The 20,193-nt window shown below is 42.1% G+C and overlaps 3 protein-coding genes across 8 annotated transcripts in view; 1 reads left to right on the forward strand and 2 right to left on the reverse strand.

Moving 5' to 3' along the window:
* The window catches only part of TRAPPC12 (trafficking protein particle complex subunit 12), a 90,637-nt gene extending 87,117 nt beyond the window's left edge, over positions 1-3,520 (reverse strand). For 3 of the 5 annotated variants that reach the window (XM_053285953.1, XM_053285951.1, XM_053285956.1), the window contains exons 1-2: positions 3,361-3,520; positions 2,224-2,293 (exon numbers count right to left, since the gene is read on the reverse strand). The gene's annotated coding sequence lies outside the window, so the exon portion shown is untranslated. The remainder of the gene's footprint in view (positions 1-2,223; positions 2,294-3,360) is intronic. The other 2 variants (XM_053285954.1, XM_053285952.1) reach the window with 2 other exon arrangements.
* A 65-nt stretch (positions 3,521-3,585) lies between these two features.
* EIPR1 (EARP complex and GARP complex interacting protein 1) overlaps positions 3,586-20,193 on the forward strand; it is a 96,637-nt gene continuing 80,029 nt past the window's right edge. Inside the window, exons 1-2 of one of the 2 annotated variants that reach the window (XM_053285957.1) lie at positions 3,586-3,820; positions 10,499-10,582. In XM_053285957.1, coding sequence (XP_053141932.1) covers positions 3,779-3,820; positions 10,499-10,582 — 126 coding nt within the window. In that variant the 5' untranslated portion in view covers positions 3,586-3,778. The remainder of the gene's footprint in view (positions 3,821-10,498; positions 10,583-20,193) is intronic. The other variant, XM_053285958.1, reaches the window with a different exon arrangement.
* LOC128340628 (uncharacterized) overlaps positions 5,513-20,193 on the reverse strand; it is a 155,918-nt gene continuing 141,237 nt past the window's right edge. Inside the window, exon 5 of the mRNA XM_053285963.1 lies at positions 5,513-5,613. The gene's annotated coding sequence lies outside the window, so the exon portion shown is untranslated. The remainder of the gene's footprint in view (positions 5,614-20,193) is intronic.

Here is a 20,193-nt window from a genome sequence, read left to right on the forward strand (position 1 = left end):
GCAAGATCTTCTCTCCCCCTCTTATTTCAGGCAGCCAACCTGACAGCGTTTATTTCCCTTTCTCTAACTCGCTGGAGGGAGAGAAAGGGAAGTAACCGCTGTTGAGGCAGCAAATGGCTGCCTGAAAAGAGAGGTGAAGAGCTCGCGGGCTTGTGTGGACATTTATCATTTGCAAAGAACTCATTAAAAGAGTCACAAAGCAAGACATTGTTTCCGGGAACAGATTTGAAGCAGAGGGGGCTTGAATTGTCAGAGGTGGGGCCTTACAACCCAAAACAGCTCTGCTGGACATGAACTTGCAAACACACTATGTGCATAATAAAATTGCTTCCTTGCTGCACGCATTGCTACAGTGCAGGCTTTCAAATGGGCTCTATGCTGTGTCTTATCGAATTTGAGAGGAGTCCTACTCCTCCATTTGCACTCCAGTAATCTACCTCGTATTACAACACAATGCTGCACATGCTAACTCGGAAGTAAGTCCTACTGAGTTTAATGGAGCTTACTGCTAAGCAAGTGGGCACATCAATACGGCTTTTGAACATTAATGTCCAATTGCCCTGAACATTTATTTCTTTTGGATAGTTTGTAAGTGTTTAGTCTGCCACATTTTCACAACGTTCAATGAGCTTTCAAGAAGTGTAAAACATTTCTCAAAACATCCTGGCCTTAGTGGTCTTTCATTCCCTCCTGCCCCCACCATGACTGATATACACAACAAAGCATGTGCTCTACCACTTATCAATTGTCTCATCCTAAACAAAGGTCTTCATTTCTATTCTACCTCTTCTGTGAAGAGAGAAGACACAGGGTACAATGGAGTACAGGTAGACATCATTATTCACAGGGGTTCCATTCCCACAGATTACTGCGGGTAACGAAACAGCAGATAACGTGTAATTATGTCCATGGGAACACGGGGGTTAGGTTCCCAGATTTTAACTCACACACATACACATTAAAAAACCCCACCAACACTGACCAAACCAAGTGCTCTACTGTGCTTCGTGGGAGTCCTGGCATCCAGCAATGCCCCCCAAGTATCCAAAACGGTCCCCCAAATTGCAGATTTTTTTTTTTTTTTTTTTGCTGAAATGAGACATAAAATGGCTCCCGTGGACAAAATGTCAGCCAGGAGTGATCTCTGCAATCACTCCCGGCCCTCTAGAAAACATGGATACATGGGTTTTAACCCTTTCGTATCTGCGGATATTGAAACCAGCTGTCAATTAGACACCCCATGAATACGTGAAACTGTGGATATAGAATCCACATGTAACAAAGTTCTCCTGCAAAGTCATTCAACTCAAGCAATTCCTTGGCTGAATATCCTTGCAAACAGGTGGCAGCACCTGTTGATTACTCACTGATCTGGATTCACAGGGAGAAAACACAGTGATCTATCACTGGTAACCCTTCCAAGTTATCCCAAGGAAGCAGATTACAGAGGAATTGTGTGTGGAATCAATGAAAGATAAATAATGGATTTTAGGGTTAGTATCCTTCCTTTCCAAATCCCAGAACAATTAATCACAAATCTCAGCTTGCTACCTCAGTTCCACAGCTAATGGCAGTCAACAGATAACCAAATTATGAAGTTATGGGTTGAACTTATATTACTATTGCCAACCCACAGCATTTATTTAGCAACCTCAGAATCTAGACATTGCAGAAAAACCCATAAGTGGAACATAGGAAACTGCCATATACTGAGACAGACCATTGGTCTATCTAGCTCAGTACTGTATTGTCTTCACAGACTGGCAGTGGCTTCTCCAAGGTTGCAGGCAGGAATCTCTCTCAGCCCGATCTTGGAGAAGCCAGGGAGGGAACTTGAAACCTTCTGCTCTTCCCAGAGCGGTTTCATCCCCTGAGGGGAATATCTTGCAGTGCTCACAGAAATAGGGTTAGGTTTGCTGTTCCCCCACTAACAATGAGTGGTGAAACAGCAAAGAATAAATGGGGAAAAGTTGGCCAGTTTTAAAAAGCAAGGAGAAAAACTCTTATCATGAAGGAAAGGACCACAACTCATGTTCGAAAATATCTACCTAAATAAAATTTTAAGATTCATGCCTCTTTAACAAGATACTAGTGTTGACATGATGAAATCAAAGCATTATTCAAAGACATACTTTGACTGGAAACAAGATGAGGTGCAGATTACAACCAAATTTTTCTATTTTCTGTCACAGATAACGTTAAAATGATCTGGTGTAAACGTACCTGTAATCTATGACCAGCACAGGCTCAGTTTCCTTGGGCAAGTCACTTTAGTTCAGTCCTAATTTCCCATCTGTAAAATGGGAGCAATTACTACTTTCCTGAGAAGGTTAAGGACAAATAAAATGCATACCAAAAGCCACAATGCACTGCGAAAGTACTGGCTATGATTAACAATGTTAAGCGCTCTCTCTCTCTCTCCCCCCCCCCCAACACACACACGCACGCGCGCGCCCAGGCACAGAGCACCAGCACCTGTAATTCTCCCTTGTTTTCAGACCTCCTCCCTCTTCTTCCCTCTATCCCCCTCAATGTTTTTTCTCTCTGGTTGGGCACCCGGCCAACTGTCTTCTCCCCCCCCCACCTTCTCTCCACCCGCCCCCCCTTCTCTCCCTGCCTGTCTGCCTGCTCACTGGCCTGTCCACTGGTCTTATGTTCCCCACCACCATCGCTTTCCTCTCCCCATCCCGCTTGCAAACTCTCGTGAGAGCTGCCACACATGGGATTAGCAATGGGTACATCTAGGAGAATTATATGTGTGTGTGTGTATTATATACATACACACATGTATACACAAGTAGAGTTGCTTTTAAGTATAAGCAATATAGATACACTGCCTATCAATATGGGAGTTCACTTCAGAACCACAAGCAGTCACAGGAAGTACTAAAACCTCTCACAGATATCTTTGGCGCCAAGTTCCTACAAACAGCAGTCATAAACCTATTTCTCGACTGTACCACTTCAGAATGCAGGTGTGGACCAGTCACATTATGCTGCTCCATACAGAGCCCTTTACTGAGAAGTTTAAGAAGTCCGGTTCCAGCTTCTAGAAGGATAGCAGATTTCTACTGGTAGGAAGCAGAAGTACCACTCAGTCATGTGAGAGAGCACCCCTTCGGTTGCAGACCCAAGTGATATAGTCCAGACACAAAAATAGTTATTTTTACTGGCTACTGGAGAGGCCCTATAGAAGCCACCACAGCAGGGCAGGTATAGATTATCATTTGCTGCTTAAAGCACAGGGGGCAGCTCTCTGCGTCCTGGAGTGAGTCGTCTTCCTTCTCCGCTCCAGACCTCGGAGAAGAGCAAAGAAAGCCCCCCCAAGAAGACTCTGTCCTAACCAACCCCGCACCTCACCTGCTTCCACGACCAACACCACCAACTAGCAAGACGCTGCAAATGAGGGCGAAGAATATGAGAGAGAAAAGAGAAGAGCCACCCTAGTTAGTGCGCCTGCGCGTCCCCAGTTCAGTTTCCCGTCGTCCCTCCACGGGCTTCAGTGGCAGAGGCTGAGGCTTTGCTGCGCATAGAACAAATACCTCCCGCGAGCTCCTTCCTTTCCCTGGCCCGGAAGTGGAAGAAGGACGGAAGCCGGCATGGGACGCGGAAGGTTTGTTGTGTGTTTCGCCTTTTCCTGCTAGTCTACAAGCGTGTTCGAATGGGAAGGACCTGCTTGGAATCCTTCTCGATCGCGGCGGGGCCCTTTTAGGAGCGGCTGCTCTGAGCCAGAAGGGGCTGGAGGAAGAGGGCGGCGGCAACAAAAGTTGCTGCGGCTATGGAGGACGACGCGCCTGTTATTTATGGACTGGAGTTCCAGGTAATGTAAGAAGAGGAGGAATAGTTGCTTTTAAATGCAATGGGGCGTGGATGATTTCTTTACTTGTAACTGAAATACTCTGGGCTTTCCTCTGGGTGGTTCTCTAATGTTACCTACAAAAGGGTCCCTGTCCCTGTACTCCGTATTACTTAATTTGGAACAGCTACTTCCAGTCCTTTGTATGCCTTAGTACTACTCTGAGTTCGAATATCTGCGCCGCCCAGTAGTTTGCATTGAAGGGATTGGAGAAATCCGCTTTTCTAGTAACTGAGTGGACTAAAGCACAATGCACACTGTTGCCAATATGTAAACAGAAAACACAAACCAAGCCCTAGTTTAAACAGAACAACCCAGCAATCATGATAGGGTATCAATAATGGTATCAAGGGTGCCAAGACCAAATAGTCTTGATGCTGAGTTTGAGGTTTGTGCTTGAGTTTCTAAATTCAGCTGTGAATTTGATTTTAATAACTTCAACTGTGGATATGATTTGAATGGATAAAATTAATCTGTAGCATCAGGACAGAGTAGAAGTGGTGATGGTGTCATCCTTTTTGTTTGTGCCACTCTAGATGTGGGGCACACTGAGGAATATTTCATGTAAGTTACATGGAATCTGGATGGACTTTTTAACTCTCTGGGTATTTATTATTATCATTTAAATATTTATGTACAGCTTTTCAGTAACATGTATAGTAGTAGCAGCGGTAGTAATACTTAGCATTTATATAACCCGTTAAGTGTTCAAAGTGCTTGATATAAACCATATAGTTGTAATACTTAAAAATAACCCTGTCAGGTCAAGGAGTATTGCTATCCACATAATATTGCAACTGAGCCTGATAGAATGGGCTAGACTTCCTAGGGACTTTATGACAAAGGAAAATAAAAAAAGGGAACTTTCTGATTCATAGCTCAGACTCATAGTTGTATTTTGTCAATATAGGGTTTTAAGGCACCCTAGTGTTTTTAAGTGCATATTTCATGGTTGTAGTACTCCTAGGTTTCATTAGCAGAAGTGCAAGAATACAGCCTTGTGTAGGCAAAATTGCTCAAACCCAATATATATTTGTGTTTTTTGTTGTTTAACTGTCCCATCAGTACTTATAAAGTTGCTGTAACGTCGTATTGCAGCATTTCATATCTTCAAATTGGGCAAAGAGGCACAGTTTACAATGGTGCCTCATTTTAAGTGAGAGAGCCACTGTCCCTGTAATCCAGCATAGTGGCTGGGTTTCCAGTGGCAGGGGCTGCTGCTGCTGTATATCTTGTGGTGTTCTTTAGTTTGTGAACCTCATGGTGACTGGAAACTATCTTGTTCTTATTCTTTTTTCTATGTATTTTACTTTGAGTACTTTTTTTGTTGAAACGTGGTATATTTGTCCCAGATATGAGCAGGCATAAAATGAAGACTCTGTGATCATGTACTGACTTCTCAGAGACCATACAAGTTGAGTTTTTATTTGTTTATTTGTGCATTTATATACAGCCCCAACTCATGTCCCTAGGCAGTTTACATAGTAAAACACACACAACAATTTAATTAATTTTTTTTAATTTTTTTTTAAAAAAATTAATTTTTAAATAAAAATTAAAACAATAATAAAACAATTTTAAAAGTTTTTACTTATCTAATTAAAGGCTTGGTTGAAACGATTGCTTTTGCACAGTATTCAAGAAAATCATTGGGTAGATGAAACATTTTGTGTGACGGAAGGTGGTCCTTCTCCATTTGAGAAGCTTGTGCATAAAGGACTTATCCAAAGTCCACAATGGATGGTATTTTCTGCTACCTAAAAGAAAATGAAAGCAAATGTGAACTTTACTTTGATAAGAAGGACCCTTGACAAGTACGGCCAAGTGAATCTTCAGAGCTAGTAAGAAATCCTCTGTAGGTATTATTTTTCCAGTGGTGTAAAGATGTAACCATTAAGAAAATATTTACTTGGAGTTTCAAACCTTTTGGTTAAATATCTGTTGCACTTATTATAGTGTAAGAGAGCTATGTGTGCTGCAGATTGCACAATTTTAATTGGGGCTAGCAGTATCTCAGGGGTGCCTCTTTTGGTGGTTAAAAATGTAACACTTGTGGAAATCCTGATGCTATGGTGGTGGGGCGGGGGGGGGGGAGAGGAAACATTGTGGGTGTGGGGGATTGAAGTAGATTGAACACTTGTTTTCCCTATCAAATTTAAGCAGAACCCACTGTACTGAACAGTGGGTTTTTGTTTTTGTTTTTTTGTAGGCAGAAAAGCCCATTGGAGTTTTATGAAATTTTAGCAAACGGTTAGATTGGGCTACCTTGGAGAAATGGTAGTGCTGGTTTCAGAAGGCAGTCCTTGCTTAATGAAGGAAAATCTGAAAGAGACTTTAGATACGTAATTGTGCTCAAAAAAACATGGAGGCCTGAAGAAGTGGCCCGTAAGCCATCATAGGCTAGAATATTGTTTTTGTTTGGAACTGAGTACTCGTCAGAAAGATTATACTAGCTGAAGACTAATGCACCCTATCCACATATTTGACAGACAACTTTGTTGTCTGATGTTGCCCTTTCATTGTGCTCCAGTGTCTGTCTTTTCCTCCCAGCTGACATACGCTAAGCTCTGACAACTTATACATTTTGTAGTGGACAGAGTATGTATCTATTACATATAGGCTGCCGTAATCTATTAGATATTGTTAACTGTCAACTGTACCAACTTGACTGCAGCCTGACTGATGATGTAGAAATGAAATTTTGCCTAGATCTAAGTCCTGTTACTTCAGACTTTGGGCTACCAAAGGTTGAACAGCTGAATGGCCAGGGAGAGACATCACCAAAAGAGCAACAGATGAAGTGGGCCTTGAGCATTAAAATAAATCCATGTTTAGCACCAGCTTGGGGCTTCCCTCTTCCTTCACTCTTTTGAACATTTTAGCTCCATAATTAAAGCTAAATGCAAAATATACAACTGTGCTAGCAATTGCATTAAGAGAGATCTTGAGAGGTTATAGGGTTGGTTTTCTCATGTTTTAACTGTATAAACATGCTGTATATGGTGCTAGAAACAAATATAACCATAAAACAGAAATATGGAATCTCAGTTAAGTAGCATTTTGACCCAAACTTGAGAACATACATTTTTAGTGTTATTCCAAATAACTGCAGAAATTGATACTTTGTTTTAGTTTATGCATCCATGCTGAGAGCTGTAAATCACTGTGAACTGAACTGGAACCATTTCCAAAAAAATTAAATTGGCCTCCAAAGCATTCATTCCTCATAATATAACTTGTTCAGCATAGGTGGTTCCTGAAATCCATCCTTTGGGGAAAATGAGTTAACAACTCAAGTGTTAGACAAATACTTTAACAGGGACTTGCCTATCTATAAGAGCGTGTCAGTGATTCATAGTTCATGCTTTATAGTAAGTGGTTCATAATTATTGGAGACAAAGCAATTGAACTACATTGGAAATGTATGATGGATTTCTGTGTGATAAAACTTGCATGATGTTCTGCATACAAAGCTTCTTCCACTGTGTTTATTATTTGTGACAGCATCAGATATTTTAGGATGCATTAAGTTAAAGTATAGGTTCTTCACAGTCAGATGACTAATTTTTTTCTTCAAGATTCATGATTCTCAGTATATTAATTGATGTTGGTAGGGTGTGCACGAACCATTTGATTGCGAACCACTTCACCTTGATCAGGGGCGGTTCAACGGTTCAATCGTGAACTGGACTGGAGGTGGTTTCGATCCATGATTGAACCAAGCCCAGTCTATGGTGGACCGGTTTGGTGCGATCCAAGTGGCTTTGCTTGGGAATCCAGTGAAGATTCCCCTTTACAAGCAAAGGGGTGGTGCAAGCAAAGACTTGAAAAGACTTCTAAAGGGCAGCTGGGGTGCTGGTGGTGGTGAGAGGGCACCTTTATAAGTAGATTAAGGTTGTTACTGGTCTGGCAGTGGCTACACTCTTTGAAGCCCCCCCCCCCGGCGCAGCCCAAGTGTGTGGTTCTTCCTCCAGCAACTCACCTGCATGGTGGTGCAGGAGCGTCATGCACTTGGGCTGTGCCAGGAGGGCCTCGAGGAATGGTAGCCGCTGCTGGGCCATTAATAGCCTTAATCGCCTTAAGTGGCACAGCGGGCAAATGCTTGACCAACAAGCAGAAGGTTGCTGGTCCGAATCCCCGCTGCTACTATATATCGGGCAGCAGCGAAATAGGAAGATGCTGAAAGGCATCATCTCATACTGCTCAGGAAGAGGCAATGGTAAACTCCTCCTGTATTCTACCAAAGAAAACCACAGGGCTTTGTGGGTGCCAGGAGTCAAAATTGACTGACAGCACACTTTACTTTTTAAAGGTGCTCTCTTAGCATCACCCCCCCCCGCTGCCCTTTAGAAAACATTTCAAAGATTCTCCCCACCCCTTTGCTTGTAAAGGGGACTCCTCACCAAATTCCCCTTTAGAAGCCCACTGACCCGGTTCAGTCGAATGGACCAGAATGCCCAGTCGGTGCGACCGAACTAGGCAATGGAACTCTGGTCCGGGTTGAATTCGAACTGAACTGTGGAAACCGGTTCCGTGCACTGCCCTAGTTGGTGGTTTAGCTTGTCCTCCCAACTTTTAAAAAAGAAGACATCCAGTATTTTGCATCACTCTACTACTTCACCATTTGTGAATAACTGTATTGTATATTATTCTGGCACTTGTCTATTAGTGCTATTAGTTTGGTAATTGAAATGTTTTATATAAAATGTTGGTCTGCTGAACAATGTGTTTTGGATTCTTTCTCTGGCTTTTGTTCAAATTAGTAATGAAAACCGCTTGAAGAGGAGATCTGGTTTGGTTATAGTGTGCATGACAGGATGATAGGGTTTGCCTTGGTTTGTTTTTAGATGGATGACTACATGTGAGCGCTGTCTGCTGTAAGATACTCCTCTTAGTGGATGGGGCTGTAACTCAGTGGTAGAGCATCTGCTTGCATGCATAGGGGCCAGGTTCAATCCCAGGTTTATCCAGGCAGGGCTGGAAAAGATTCTTGCCTGAAACTTTGGAGACCTACTGCCAGTCAGTATACACAGTACTGAGCTAGATCGACCAATGATCTGACTTGGTATAAGGCAGCTTCCTGTGTTCCATTTCACCATGCATAGATGTTTTGCTATGCAGAACTCAATTTGACAGTTGCTTCCTCATTTATTTGTTTCCTGAAAGTGCTGTCACACTGTTCAAGTTCAACATTTTCTTAAAATGTAGACTAAACTTGAGAAGGATGATTGGGTTGGGTTCCATTCAGTAATCTTTTTAAGTTTGATTGTTTGGACATTTGTCCCAAGGAGATTCCTGTAGACTAGAGTGTTGGGGAGGAGTCAAGAGGAAAAGGGAAGGGAAAGAGAAGTGGTTGGCGCAATTCTATGGGTATGTTCCCTACTTTGTGTGGTACAGGTATTACATTTGCCTTCATCTGAATTTTATGTTTGAAATGTATGGCAGTGCTAGGAATATAAGCAAAAATGTCTGAGAAATCAGCAATCATATCAGCATATGAATGCTCCATCATCTATAATATGGGCTCCATGCTATTTGGGTCTAACATAATCCATAGATCTTTCTGATGTTTCCAGCCCAGTATTGAGACTCTTTTTTTGTGACACATACACTTTCTCTTCTGCAGTATGTCCTCTGTATTCCAGGAGAGCAGTGAAGTATCCATTATGGCAATAGAGGAACCTCCATATCCCCATGGGTGGGGATGAAATGTTGCTGAAAAATGAAATGTTGCTGAATAAACTTTTAATTAAATCTACTTAAGATTTCCTTGTGTGTATGAGGGAAGCAGCTATAAAACAGGTTGTTACTAACCCTTTTGCAGAATCTCACATATTTCCCCGTTTTATTTATTCTGAAGGCAGGTTTGTGGCTTCATAATCTTCTACACTTTAAGAGGTTTATAGTCTCCATCTTTCCCCCAAAGCACTTCAGTTGTGGGAATGAATTATTGGTGCACTCATGTGGGAAATGACCCAGTTTCATTTGTTTTCAGGTCTTTCAGATGAGCCGTTATTGGGCTAGGAACATTTAATAATTACATAGTTTTATAACAATGGAGAGGCTTTTGCTTTCTGTGTGCTAAATGTTGTATAATACCATATTGCAACAGATTGAATAGCCCTCTGTTTAAAGATTGGCAGATCCAAGTTCATTAGTTCTGCTTTTTTCACTCTCACAGATTATTCATAAGCCTAACATCACTTGTATGTGAAGGTGGCAATTCTTGTGTGAGAAATATATTTAAAATGTAGGACATTTTGTATAATTTCGCTCTATTTTTTCACTTGTTCTTCCTACAAAATATTCCACCTCAAGCATTTTTCAGTTGCACTTGTATTCTGCTTGTACTTCTGCAGAATCTAAAATTAATTTTAGAAATGTGCTAACACTTGAAGTATGACACTTTTAGTTATGGGCCCACTATACTTTTTCATCAAACATAGTTTGGGGAAGTGAGAAGGCAGTAGTGACATTAAAGTTGCTGGGTAAGCCTTGCAACAAAGAACTTGCATTTTAAAATATAATCAAAATACAGATGGATTAAATGTCAAAATTCTGTTCTTGGTAAGTGATGTCCTGTATGTTCCAAGATACAAGAATGTGTTCAATATGACTATTTTTATCTTTCTTCCCCCTTAGGCACGAGCTTTAACACCCCAGACCGCAGAAACAGATGCAATACGATTTCTGGTTGGAACACAGTCTCTTAAATATGACAATCAGGTAAACTTGTAGAAAAATTCTATGAAAATAGAATTGGAAACATTGTTTAAGCCTTCAGCAGGATAATTATTTTGTTCCTGCCAAACTGATTCTTTAGGTGCAATGGAGGTAAATAACCTTAAAACAGTGGTGCATATGCCGGTAACCTCTAGGCTTGACTACTGTAGTGCACTCTACACTGGGCTGCCTTTGTACATAGTCCAGAAACTACAATTGGACAGAACCTGGCAACCAGATTGGTTTCAGGGACAATTCGAAGGGACCATGTAACACCAATTTTGGAAGAATTGTACTGGCTGCCGATAAGTTTCTGTGTGAAATGCAAAGAGCTGCTATCACCTACAAAGCCCTTAACAGTTTGAGTCCAGGGTATTTAAGATAGCACCTTCTTTGTCATGAACACTGTTGCCTGCTAAGATTATTTGGAGAGGTCCGGTTACGGTTGCTGCTGGCTCATTTGGTGGCAACTTGGGACCGGGCTTTCTCTGTGGCTTCCCCAGGGCTTTGGAATATGCTCCCTGTTGAAATAAGAGCATCTTCTTCTTGTTGTTGTTTTCAGGAAGACCCTCAAGACCTACCTGTTTTCTCAGACTTTTAACTGAAGATTTTAAAATTTAATGTGTTTTTATCTGTGATCTTGTTTTATTAATTCTGTGAATTCTGTTTTATACTGCTTTAATATTTGTTGTGTTAATTTGTACACCGCCTAGAGAAGCTTATATCAGGCGGTATAGAAATATGATAGCTCAATAAATAAATGACATTTAAAAAATATTGAGTGCTATCTTGAACTATTTGGTTGTGAGGTCTAATGAAATGGGGGTGGGGGGGGGCAACATGCTTTCCCAAAATGGTATGCACAATTAAGGAAAGTAATCAGTGAAAGAACTGGTGACTGTGCTGAGTTATAAGTCATGAGATAATATATGGTTGTATGGAGAGAATGGGAAGCTCTAGTGACAGCATTCATAGCATCCCAAGGGTCTAATGAGACTATGGAACTATTCAGATGTTAAAAATAAAAGCATTGTACATGCTTACAGTGCTGAAAGCAGATTGGAAGTTCCACCCTGGTACACCACTCACCCCTTTCACCACGCCACTCATGGTCATGGTGGTGTTTGTCTGAAGAGGGAAGCGCTCTGATTGTGATGGCAGGCACTTCCATGATCAGCAGCCTGGGGCAATCTCGGATCCCAATCATGGAGCCACCTGCCATTTCATTTATGGTGTTCCCTCTTTAGTCGAATGCTGATGTGAGTGGTGTGGTGGAGCAAGTGAGTGATGCGCTGGGACAGGACTTCTGACCCACTTTTGGTGCTGTAAGTGTTTGCAGTTCTTTTAATTTTAACGTCTGGATAGGGCTTATGGTTTTAAGGAATGAGGACTTCATATGAGTAGGAAATGTGAACCATGAAGCCAGAAATAAGACTAAGTAAGGAAGAGCAAAGTGGCACCAGAAGGGATGTTATCCAATAATTATTTATCACCAGATTAAAAGATGTTGCTAAAGGTTTTTATGCTTGGAATAAAATGTGTTTGCTGCCTTCCTTTCTGTTTCCTTTGGGGCATACTTTGCAGTGGGGCTGCAAAACTTTTGAGGCACACTTTTAATCTCGAAGGAGAAAAAGGGTATTGGGTCAAACTATGGGTGTGTAGTGTCTGGACAGCTAGTCCTTAGAAAGCTTGCATAACTTGAGATCTACCAAACCAGCTCACCAGCCACATGTGGCAGCCCCAGTGATTTGACAAATCTTCCTTGTTTTGCTTCTTGCTTGGGATTGCAAAAATGGGGTCGTCACGAACCTGGCAAACTCCAGTATAAGGCTCACAGCTTTATGCAGCCTGGTATATTGCATTGCTGACACTCTTCTGCAGTTTAAAATCTCAAACACATTTTTAAAAAATATTTTGAAGGAGCTATTTAAAAAAACTGAGATTGTGTATTATGTGTCTTTTGAGATCCATATTGTCATAGAGTTTAATATCCATGGCTTATTTTCTTTAAGTTCACTGAAACTCCTAGTGAAAGACCTCAGTAATTGTATAATATGTGCATTGCTACACTTTAACATAAGAACAGCCCTGCTGGATCAGGCCCAAGGCCTATCTAGTCCAGCATCCTGTTTCCCACAGTGGCCCACCAGCCTCTGAGAAGCCTACAGCTGAGGGCATGCCCTCTCTCTTGCTGTTGCTCCCCTGCAACTGGTATTTAGAGGCATCTTGCCTCTGAGGCTGGAGGTGGCCATAGTCATCAGACTAGCAGCCACAGATAGACCTGCCCTCCATGAATTGATCTTAAGCCCCTTTTAAAACCATCCAAGCTAGTGGCCATCACCACATTCTGTGGCAGAGGATTGCACAGATTAATTATGCATTGTGTGAAAAAGTACTTCCTTTTGTCAGAAATACCTAAATTTCCTCAGTCAGTTTTATAGGATGACCCCTGGTTCTAGTGTTATGAGAGAAGAAGAAAAATTTATCTCTATCCACTCTCTCTTCTCCATGCACAATGGAGTGATTTTCTAACTCTCACATATCTGTATCGGTTCCATAACTACATTAAGTCACATCATTAGTAGGTAGTGAAACAAAAGTCATTGTTTTAACGTTTATACTTTTCAAGAAAATACACTTTAAAGTTAGCCTAGCAACAGTGGGGAGTGAAAACACACCTCATCAGCTGATGTGATTATGATATCTCTTTCTTGTTCTGCTCTGGGCAGAGATATTGCAGCTTATTCTGCAGGGTTTTCTATGCCTTCTTTACCACCAACTAACAGGCCTTAGCATTATCAAGGGGAGCCAACTGAAAGAGCAAGGAAGCTGTGTTTCTTATGGTACTTCAGCTTCAGAGATATCTGGCAGATTTGTGGCATCACTTAAAGGATAAGGATAAAAACACCCGGACAACCCCTCGCCCTGTCAAGAAAGATTCCATCTCCCCTGGAATCCCTGCTCTTTAATCCTGGGTGTGTGGAAGGAGGAAATTCTGCAGTTTGTTGGTTTGTTCATTTGTTTTATCAAATTTTTATACTGCCTCATATATACATCTCTAGGCAGTGTACAAAATTTAAAAGAACTAGCTGGGCTTTAGCCTGGCACTGTGACTGTCTCCTCCACCCACTTCTCTTTTCTCCCCCCCCCTTCTCTGCCTCCAGCACTTTCCGGTTGGTGGGCTGGCTAGAAAACTGGCCCGCCAACTCCTGGCAGCGGTTGCCTCCTCCTGCTGGCTGGGCCAGCCTGCTTCCGCCTCCTGCTCCCACTGGCCAGTATCCCTATTTTCTCCCCCGTCCCCACTGCTAGTCCGTCAGCTACTTGCGAACTCTCGCAAGAGCTGCCACGCATGGGATTAGCGACGGGTACGTTTAAAAGAATTAAATATATAAATATTTTAATATCAGCACAGATTAAAATACAACACAATTAATAGCATAAAACATTTATTTAACCAAATTATTAGAATTCTAATTAAAAGCCTGTGAGAACAGGTGAGTCTTGAGGGTCTTCCTGAAAACAGAGGAGATGCTCTTATTTCAGCAGGGAGCATATTCCAAAGCCCCAGGGCAGCCACAGAGAAAGCCCGGTCCCAGATTGCCACCAGACGAGCCAGTGGCAACCGTAATTGGACCTCTCCAGAAGATTGTAACAGTCAGCAGGGTTCATGACACTCTCTTAAATACTCTGGACCCAAACCATTAAGGGCTTTATAGGTAATAATCAGCACTTTGTATTTCACCAGGAAACAGGTGCCTTACTCTTGCTCTGTATTTAAGAGTAAGGCAAGAAGCACAGTTCTAGAGTTAATGGTGAAAGAAAGAAAAAGCCCAAGAATAATTACCAATGCTGCCAACACATATATTTATTGCCTTTCTGTTAACTGCAGATTGCCCTTCCTCTACACACCCCGGATTAAAGAGCAGGGATTCCAAGGCAGATGGAATCTTTTTTGGCAGGAGTGATGAGTTGTATGGGTGCTTTTATCCCTACCTTAAGTACTGCCACAGATCTGCCCAATATCTCTGGAGCTGAAGTACCATAAGACCTTGCGAAGATACTGCCTGTGGTATGACTACTGCTTCCCCGCACCTTCAGGATCACCAGAGATGGTGGTAGAGAAAGAGTTCCTCAGGGCCCCAGCAGTACCTCCCCCAAATCAGAACTGCTACTGCCTCATACACCAAAGGCCTACAGTATCAGAGAAAGAGAGAGTTCCTCAGCTCCCCCACCCCAGCAGTATCACACACAATTCAGAGCTGAAACCTCATGACTTGTTAGCAAAGTAGGAAGAATTCCCCACCTTGGTCCACATCTCATGTAGTTGGCACCCCTTAATAATGCTAAGACCTGTTAGTTGGTGACAAAGAAGAAGGTGGCAGAGAAAAATCCTGCAAAATTAGTTGCAGTATCTCTGCCCAGAGCAAAAAAAGAAAGTGCTGTCATAATCACATCAGCCCAAGGGGGTACTGTTAATGGAAGTGCTCCGGGGTGATTGGTAATCACCCCAAAAGTGTGTTTGGGCTTTGTGTGGGGAAATTAGCTCAGAGTGGAGCAATTCCACATCAGAATAAATTTAGTTCAAAGTGTTGGTTACAGGAAAATGACTGACTGAGAGATAGACATTCAAAAACAGGTGGTTTTATTTGAGGGTAAGCAGTACAGTGGAATAAGAAAGTCACTAAAAAGCAACTTTGTTACTTAAAATAGGTTTCAAGATTAACCATACAACTGCTGAAAGGAAATTTAGCTTAATGTCCAAATTAAAGTAGCTTCTAGGCTGCCTCAGAGAAAGGAGATTCAGAGAAACAGGCTTTTGGATTTAGGAGAGAAGAGACGGGGATAGAGGGAGCCCAGGTTGGAGCTCAGCAGTTATCATACAACCTCGTTTCTTTCTTCAGTAGTGGATGGATCCTCGTGGCTCAGGAGTGATCAACGGACCTCTTTCCTCGGGGGTAGACCGCGGAGTAGCATGTAGTGAAGAATCAAGGGAGTTATATAGCAAGGATGGATCCAAAGGGTATCTGTTCTCGTGAAGCCAGCTCCAAGTGTTAGCAAGGATGGCCGTGCAGATTGAAAGCTTGGAAGTAAGGGTGGCCTGCAGAGCAAAACACTAAGTGGTGTAACAAGTGTCCGCTGCATTGTCAAAGTAACGGGTGACTCCACAAGGTGGTAACCAAGTGGTTAGCACTGGAGACCAAGGGGAGCACACTGGCTCAATAATCCAGGGGCAGATAAAGCCCAAAATGTGTCTTGAGAGGACATTCCAATTGAACTTTCTTGACTAAGGCAGTTCCAGGGAATCTCAAAAGATGTCATTGTTTTGTTTGCGGTGCTGCACTACAACACAGTACATGAATAGGATGATGCAAATGGAGTCCTTGAATGCTGCAAACACAGGAATTCTTTTCTGTCCAAAACACCTAGTAAACTAATCAACATTTTAATGGGTAGATCTCTGAGCCCCTGTTGCCCACTCCCGCCTTCTTTTGCTAAGGAGGGAATGCGCATTTGCGGAGCCTTATCTGTCTTCACTTCTGAGATAATTGGCTTTTAGCTTGTTTGAGGCATCTGTGGAGGGGAGGTAAACTAAAGGAGGGTCAATTGTGCAGAGAGACCTCAAACCGGAGAGTTAACTGTTGCTAGTTAACTTTGGGAGTCTATATTTGGGTATCCCAGCATGCAGAAGGCACGAAGCATCTCCCTTTCAATTTGGCTTTTTCCGCAGCTTGCTAAATCTAGGGGTATCTGTCCCACTGCCTACTGAGTTACTATTCCCCAATATGCCAACAAACTGAGCTCATGATGCTGTGAGGCTCCTGAGCTTGTCAAGAGTGAGACGCATATGCCTGCAGTCTCAAACATAGGCAACGAGGCTTCTAGGAGCTGGCAGAAAAGCAGTGCTAGCAACAGTACGTTTTCAGTCTCTTTCCACGATTGCAGTTTTCAGCTAACTTTAAAGTACTTTTAAGGAGAACTGTAACAGAGCACTGATGATTTTAGCCTACTTTTCAGTAGGCTTATGAGACCACCTGGCATTCAATCTCTCTCTCTCTGCGTCCATATCAACTTCACTATGCCTGGACAAATATGAACCAAATTGGGTAGAGTTGTAGGGATACATAGGAACATCTCAATGGCATAGTTTGTGATGATGTCTTCCATCCCAATTCAAGACGGTGGATGTGTAAAGGTTTGAGGCCCAAGAGGCTAACTTGTGGACCATAAGCAATTTGAACCAAATTTGGTACAGTTGTAGTGAGTGGCATACAGAGACACCTCAATGGTGTGGCTTGTGATGACGACATCCACCCCAATTAAAGATGGCAGACTCATGAACATTTGAGGTGCAAGTGGGAACAGATTTGGACTAAATTTGGTACAGTTGTACAGACACTTACCGTAGGGACATGTCAACCGTATAGTTTGTGATGTCATCCACCCCAATTCAATATGACAGACGCATGAATGTTTGAGGTGCACGTAGGCTAACTTGTGAAGTGCGTAACTGATTTGGACCAAATTTAGTCCAGTTGTAGGGATAGTGAAAGGAAAGTAGGCAGATTAGTCCTTACTAGAACAACTTGTTCTATTGGTATTGTATGAATAACAGTAGATAATATAATTCTAAAATTTAGAAAAATACCCCATTTTATAAACCACTATCATGTCTCCCATGAGCCACCTCTTTTCCAAACTAAAAAGCCCCAGATGCTGTAGCTTAGCCTCATAAAGAAGGTGCTCCAGGCCCCTGATTATCTTGGTTGCCCTCTTCTGCACCTTCTATAATGTCCTTTATGGACTTTTAAAAAATGTACGCTCCTGTCATGTCATCTTAAAATTTGATATAGTGAAAACAAAAGGAGCAGTGTTAATTTTTAAACTTGATGTCCTTTAAAAAAAAATTGTGCTGAAATCAATGATGAAAAGCTACTTAAAATTAGATTTGAGGAGGACAAACAAATATTATTTAGTTAGTTAGTTAGTTATTGTTACATTTATATCCTGCTCTTCCTCCAAGGAGCTCAGAGTGGTGTACTACATACTTATGTAATATTATTTGGCGGGGGGGATAAAGGAGCATGTTTTGCTAGCTGTTAGACATATTAGTTTGCAGCTCTATGCTTCCTCATAAGCACTACATGTCACTGGAGACATAGAGTTGATGTTTGAAACTGAATCCCTGTATCATGTTCTTTCCCTAATACAGGAGAACCACGATATTCATGGGGGTTCTGTTCCATGGTACAACGCAGATACGGAAACAGCCAGTATCGAGTTATTGTGGCAATGGGGAATTGGCGGTTAAGTTCCTGGTCGGGAGAAAAGATCATTAAAACATCGAATTTCGTGGGGGAGAATGCAGGGGAAAGCTGCCTACTGTACTTAGCTGCTCGCCCTGAGTCGTGCTGTGCCCGGAAAGCCCCCAAATGGGCAGAAAATTGCTGAGTTTTTTCTTTTAAAAAAAAAAAAGATTTTTTTTTAAAAGTAATTTTGGGGCTGTGAAACACAAAATGGCAGCAGGCAGCGTGGTGTAGTGGTTAGAGTGCTGGACTAGGACTGGGGAGACCCAAGTTCAAATCCCTATTAAGCCATGATACTTGCTGGGTGACTCTGGGCTAGTCACTTCTCTCTCAGCCTAACCTACTTCACAGGGTTGTTGTGAGGAGAAACTTAAGTATGTAGTACACTGCTCTGGGCTCCTTGGAGGAAGAGCGGGATATAAAATGTAAATAAATAAATAAAATAAATTTCTGGCCACCCCTGATCCGCAGTTACGTGAGGTCGATGTGTCCCCCGCCTCCTTTTATTCTGTATATACTGAGGTTGGGTGTTTATTACCTGACTGCAGATACACAAATCTGTGGATTTTGAGGTTCTACTGTACTCCTTAGTGGTTAGTAGCAGGCATTTTGTGCAGTGATGTTATTTTGTGCATTTTCTTGCCCTGTTCTATATCACTGGCTGGCAGAAGACTGCATTGACCTCTTGCCATTGGAGAAGTGCTACTACATGTTATGGGAGTTGCAACTCAACATGAGGTTGCAATTTTTTTAGTGGTAGACCTCTGTCTTTAGTAATTCGTAGTTCCTCCCTAACAGCTGGTAATACATTTATTTTATTTATTCGATTTCTATACCGCCCTGCCAAAAATGGCTCAGGGCGGTTTACATTAAAACAAAACAATTAAAATCAATTAACAGTTAAAAACAGAGACCATAAAACACCACAAAACAATTAACTATTTAAACATTCAACACAGTCTAAAAACCCTGGAAAACCAGGTTACAGCAGGTTAAAAACATTAAGAACAATTTAAAAACCCTGGAAGGCCAGGCCAAACAGATAGGATTTGAGGGCTCTCCTCAAGGCCAATAATGAATTCAGCTTTCTGCAGGGAGTGCATTCCACAGCCCAGGAGTAGCTACACCTCTGAGTCGCCACCAGACATGCCGGTGGTAACTGGAGATAGACCTCCTCAGATGACCTTAATGTACGGTGGGGAACATGCAGAACAAGGCGCTCTCAATAAATGTGCTTGAAGAAAGCATTATTTGTGTGACAAGCAGATAGTTTATGTGTTTCACGTGTTTACAATATTCTGTATTGTTAAAGCTTGTGGAAAGAAATAGTGGCATGATTAGCCAACCTAATAGTCTGAGTTTGAATCCTATATTCTACCAATAACTCTCAACACCAGTTGAATCTGCTGCTGCTTCTCTTCCCTCCCTTTCTCTTTATGTGAACCAGCATTAATAATGGAGGTGCAGGGTATTTTTGCTGCGTGTTAATGAGTTGGTAGGGTTAATGGCCTTTGGCTGTGCTTGAAGCCATCAGCTCTTCAGTTGGTGATTAATCCCCCAAAAGTGTTATGAGCCTCTGTTGTTACTGCTTAATTTAGCAATGCTAGTCCCTACCTAGGTCAGGTAATGGTGATTCTTGAAACACTTTTTGGCAGATGGTGACTTGACATCAAGGTTGCACTGCCTAACTAGGCCTCGCTCCTCAGGCAAGTATCGTGGGTGGAATCCCTTAAAGGATTCTTGACCCACAAAAGGATGCGGTTGCATTCTTCTCATTAATGTTGAGCTACTGTAGACTCAGTGGCACACATTACCTTTATTGTAGACAAATGCATAACCTGCTATAGAACTTGGTTGTGAAAATGTACAGAAACCTTGTTTCATCTTCTGCTTCAAGGTTTGCAGAGTATTTTGTCAGAAAAATAAAGCACTTTAGGAAATCTAAATGAAGAATATGTTAAATGTTATGCTTCCATTCTTGAGAGAAAATGTTTGTTTGTTGTTAAGCTTTGGGATTTTTGAGGAGCGGGATATGTGTTGAACTTCTTGCAGAGGAAAGGGAAAAACCAAAAAGGAGAAAATGTTTTCTCAGAGCTGCTTTCCCTTAAGTAACTTATCATCCAGACTAATGTTGTGTGGCCTGAAAAAGATTTTGTGTTTCACATGTCCAACGGAAGAGGGGTGACTTCTACTGATTTCCCTCTCCCCTCTGCAGCCTACTGTGCCTTCCAAAAATATGTCCCTGAGGGTGGCAGGTCCCTTCAGGACATATTTTCAGGAAACATTTTTTGGCACTTGCAACAGGAGCCT

The sequence above is a fragment of the Hemicordylus capensis genome, chromosome 1 (genome assembly GCF_027244095.1).
Source record: "Hemicordylus capensis ecotype Gifberg chromosome 1, rHemCap1.1.pri, whole genome shotgun sequence".
Lineage (NCBI taxonomy): Eukaryota > Metazoa > Chordata > Lepidosauria > Squamata > Cordylidae > Hemicordylus > Hemicordylus capensis.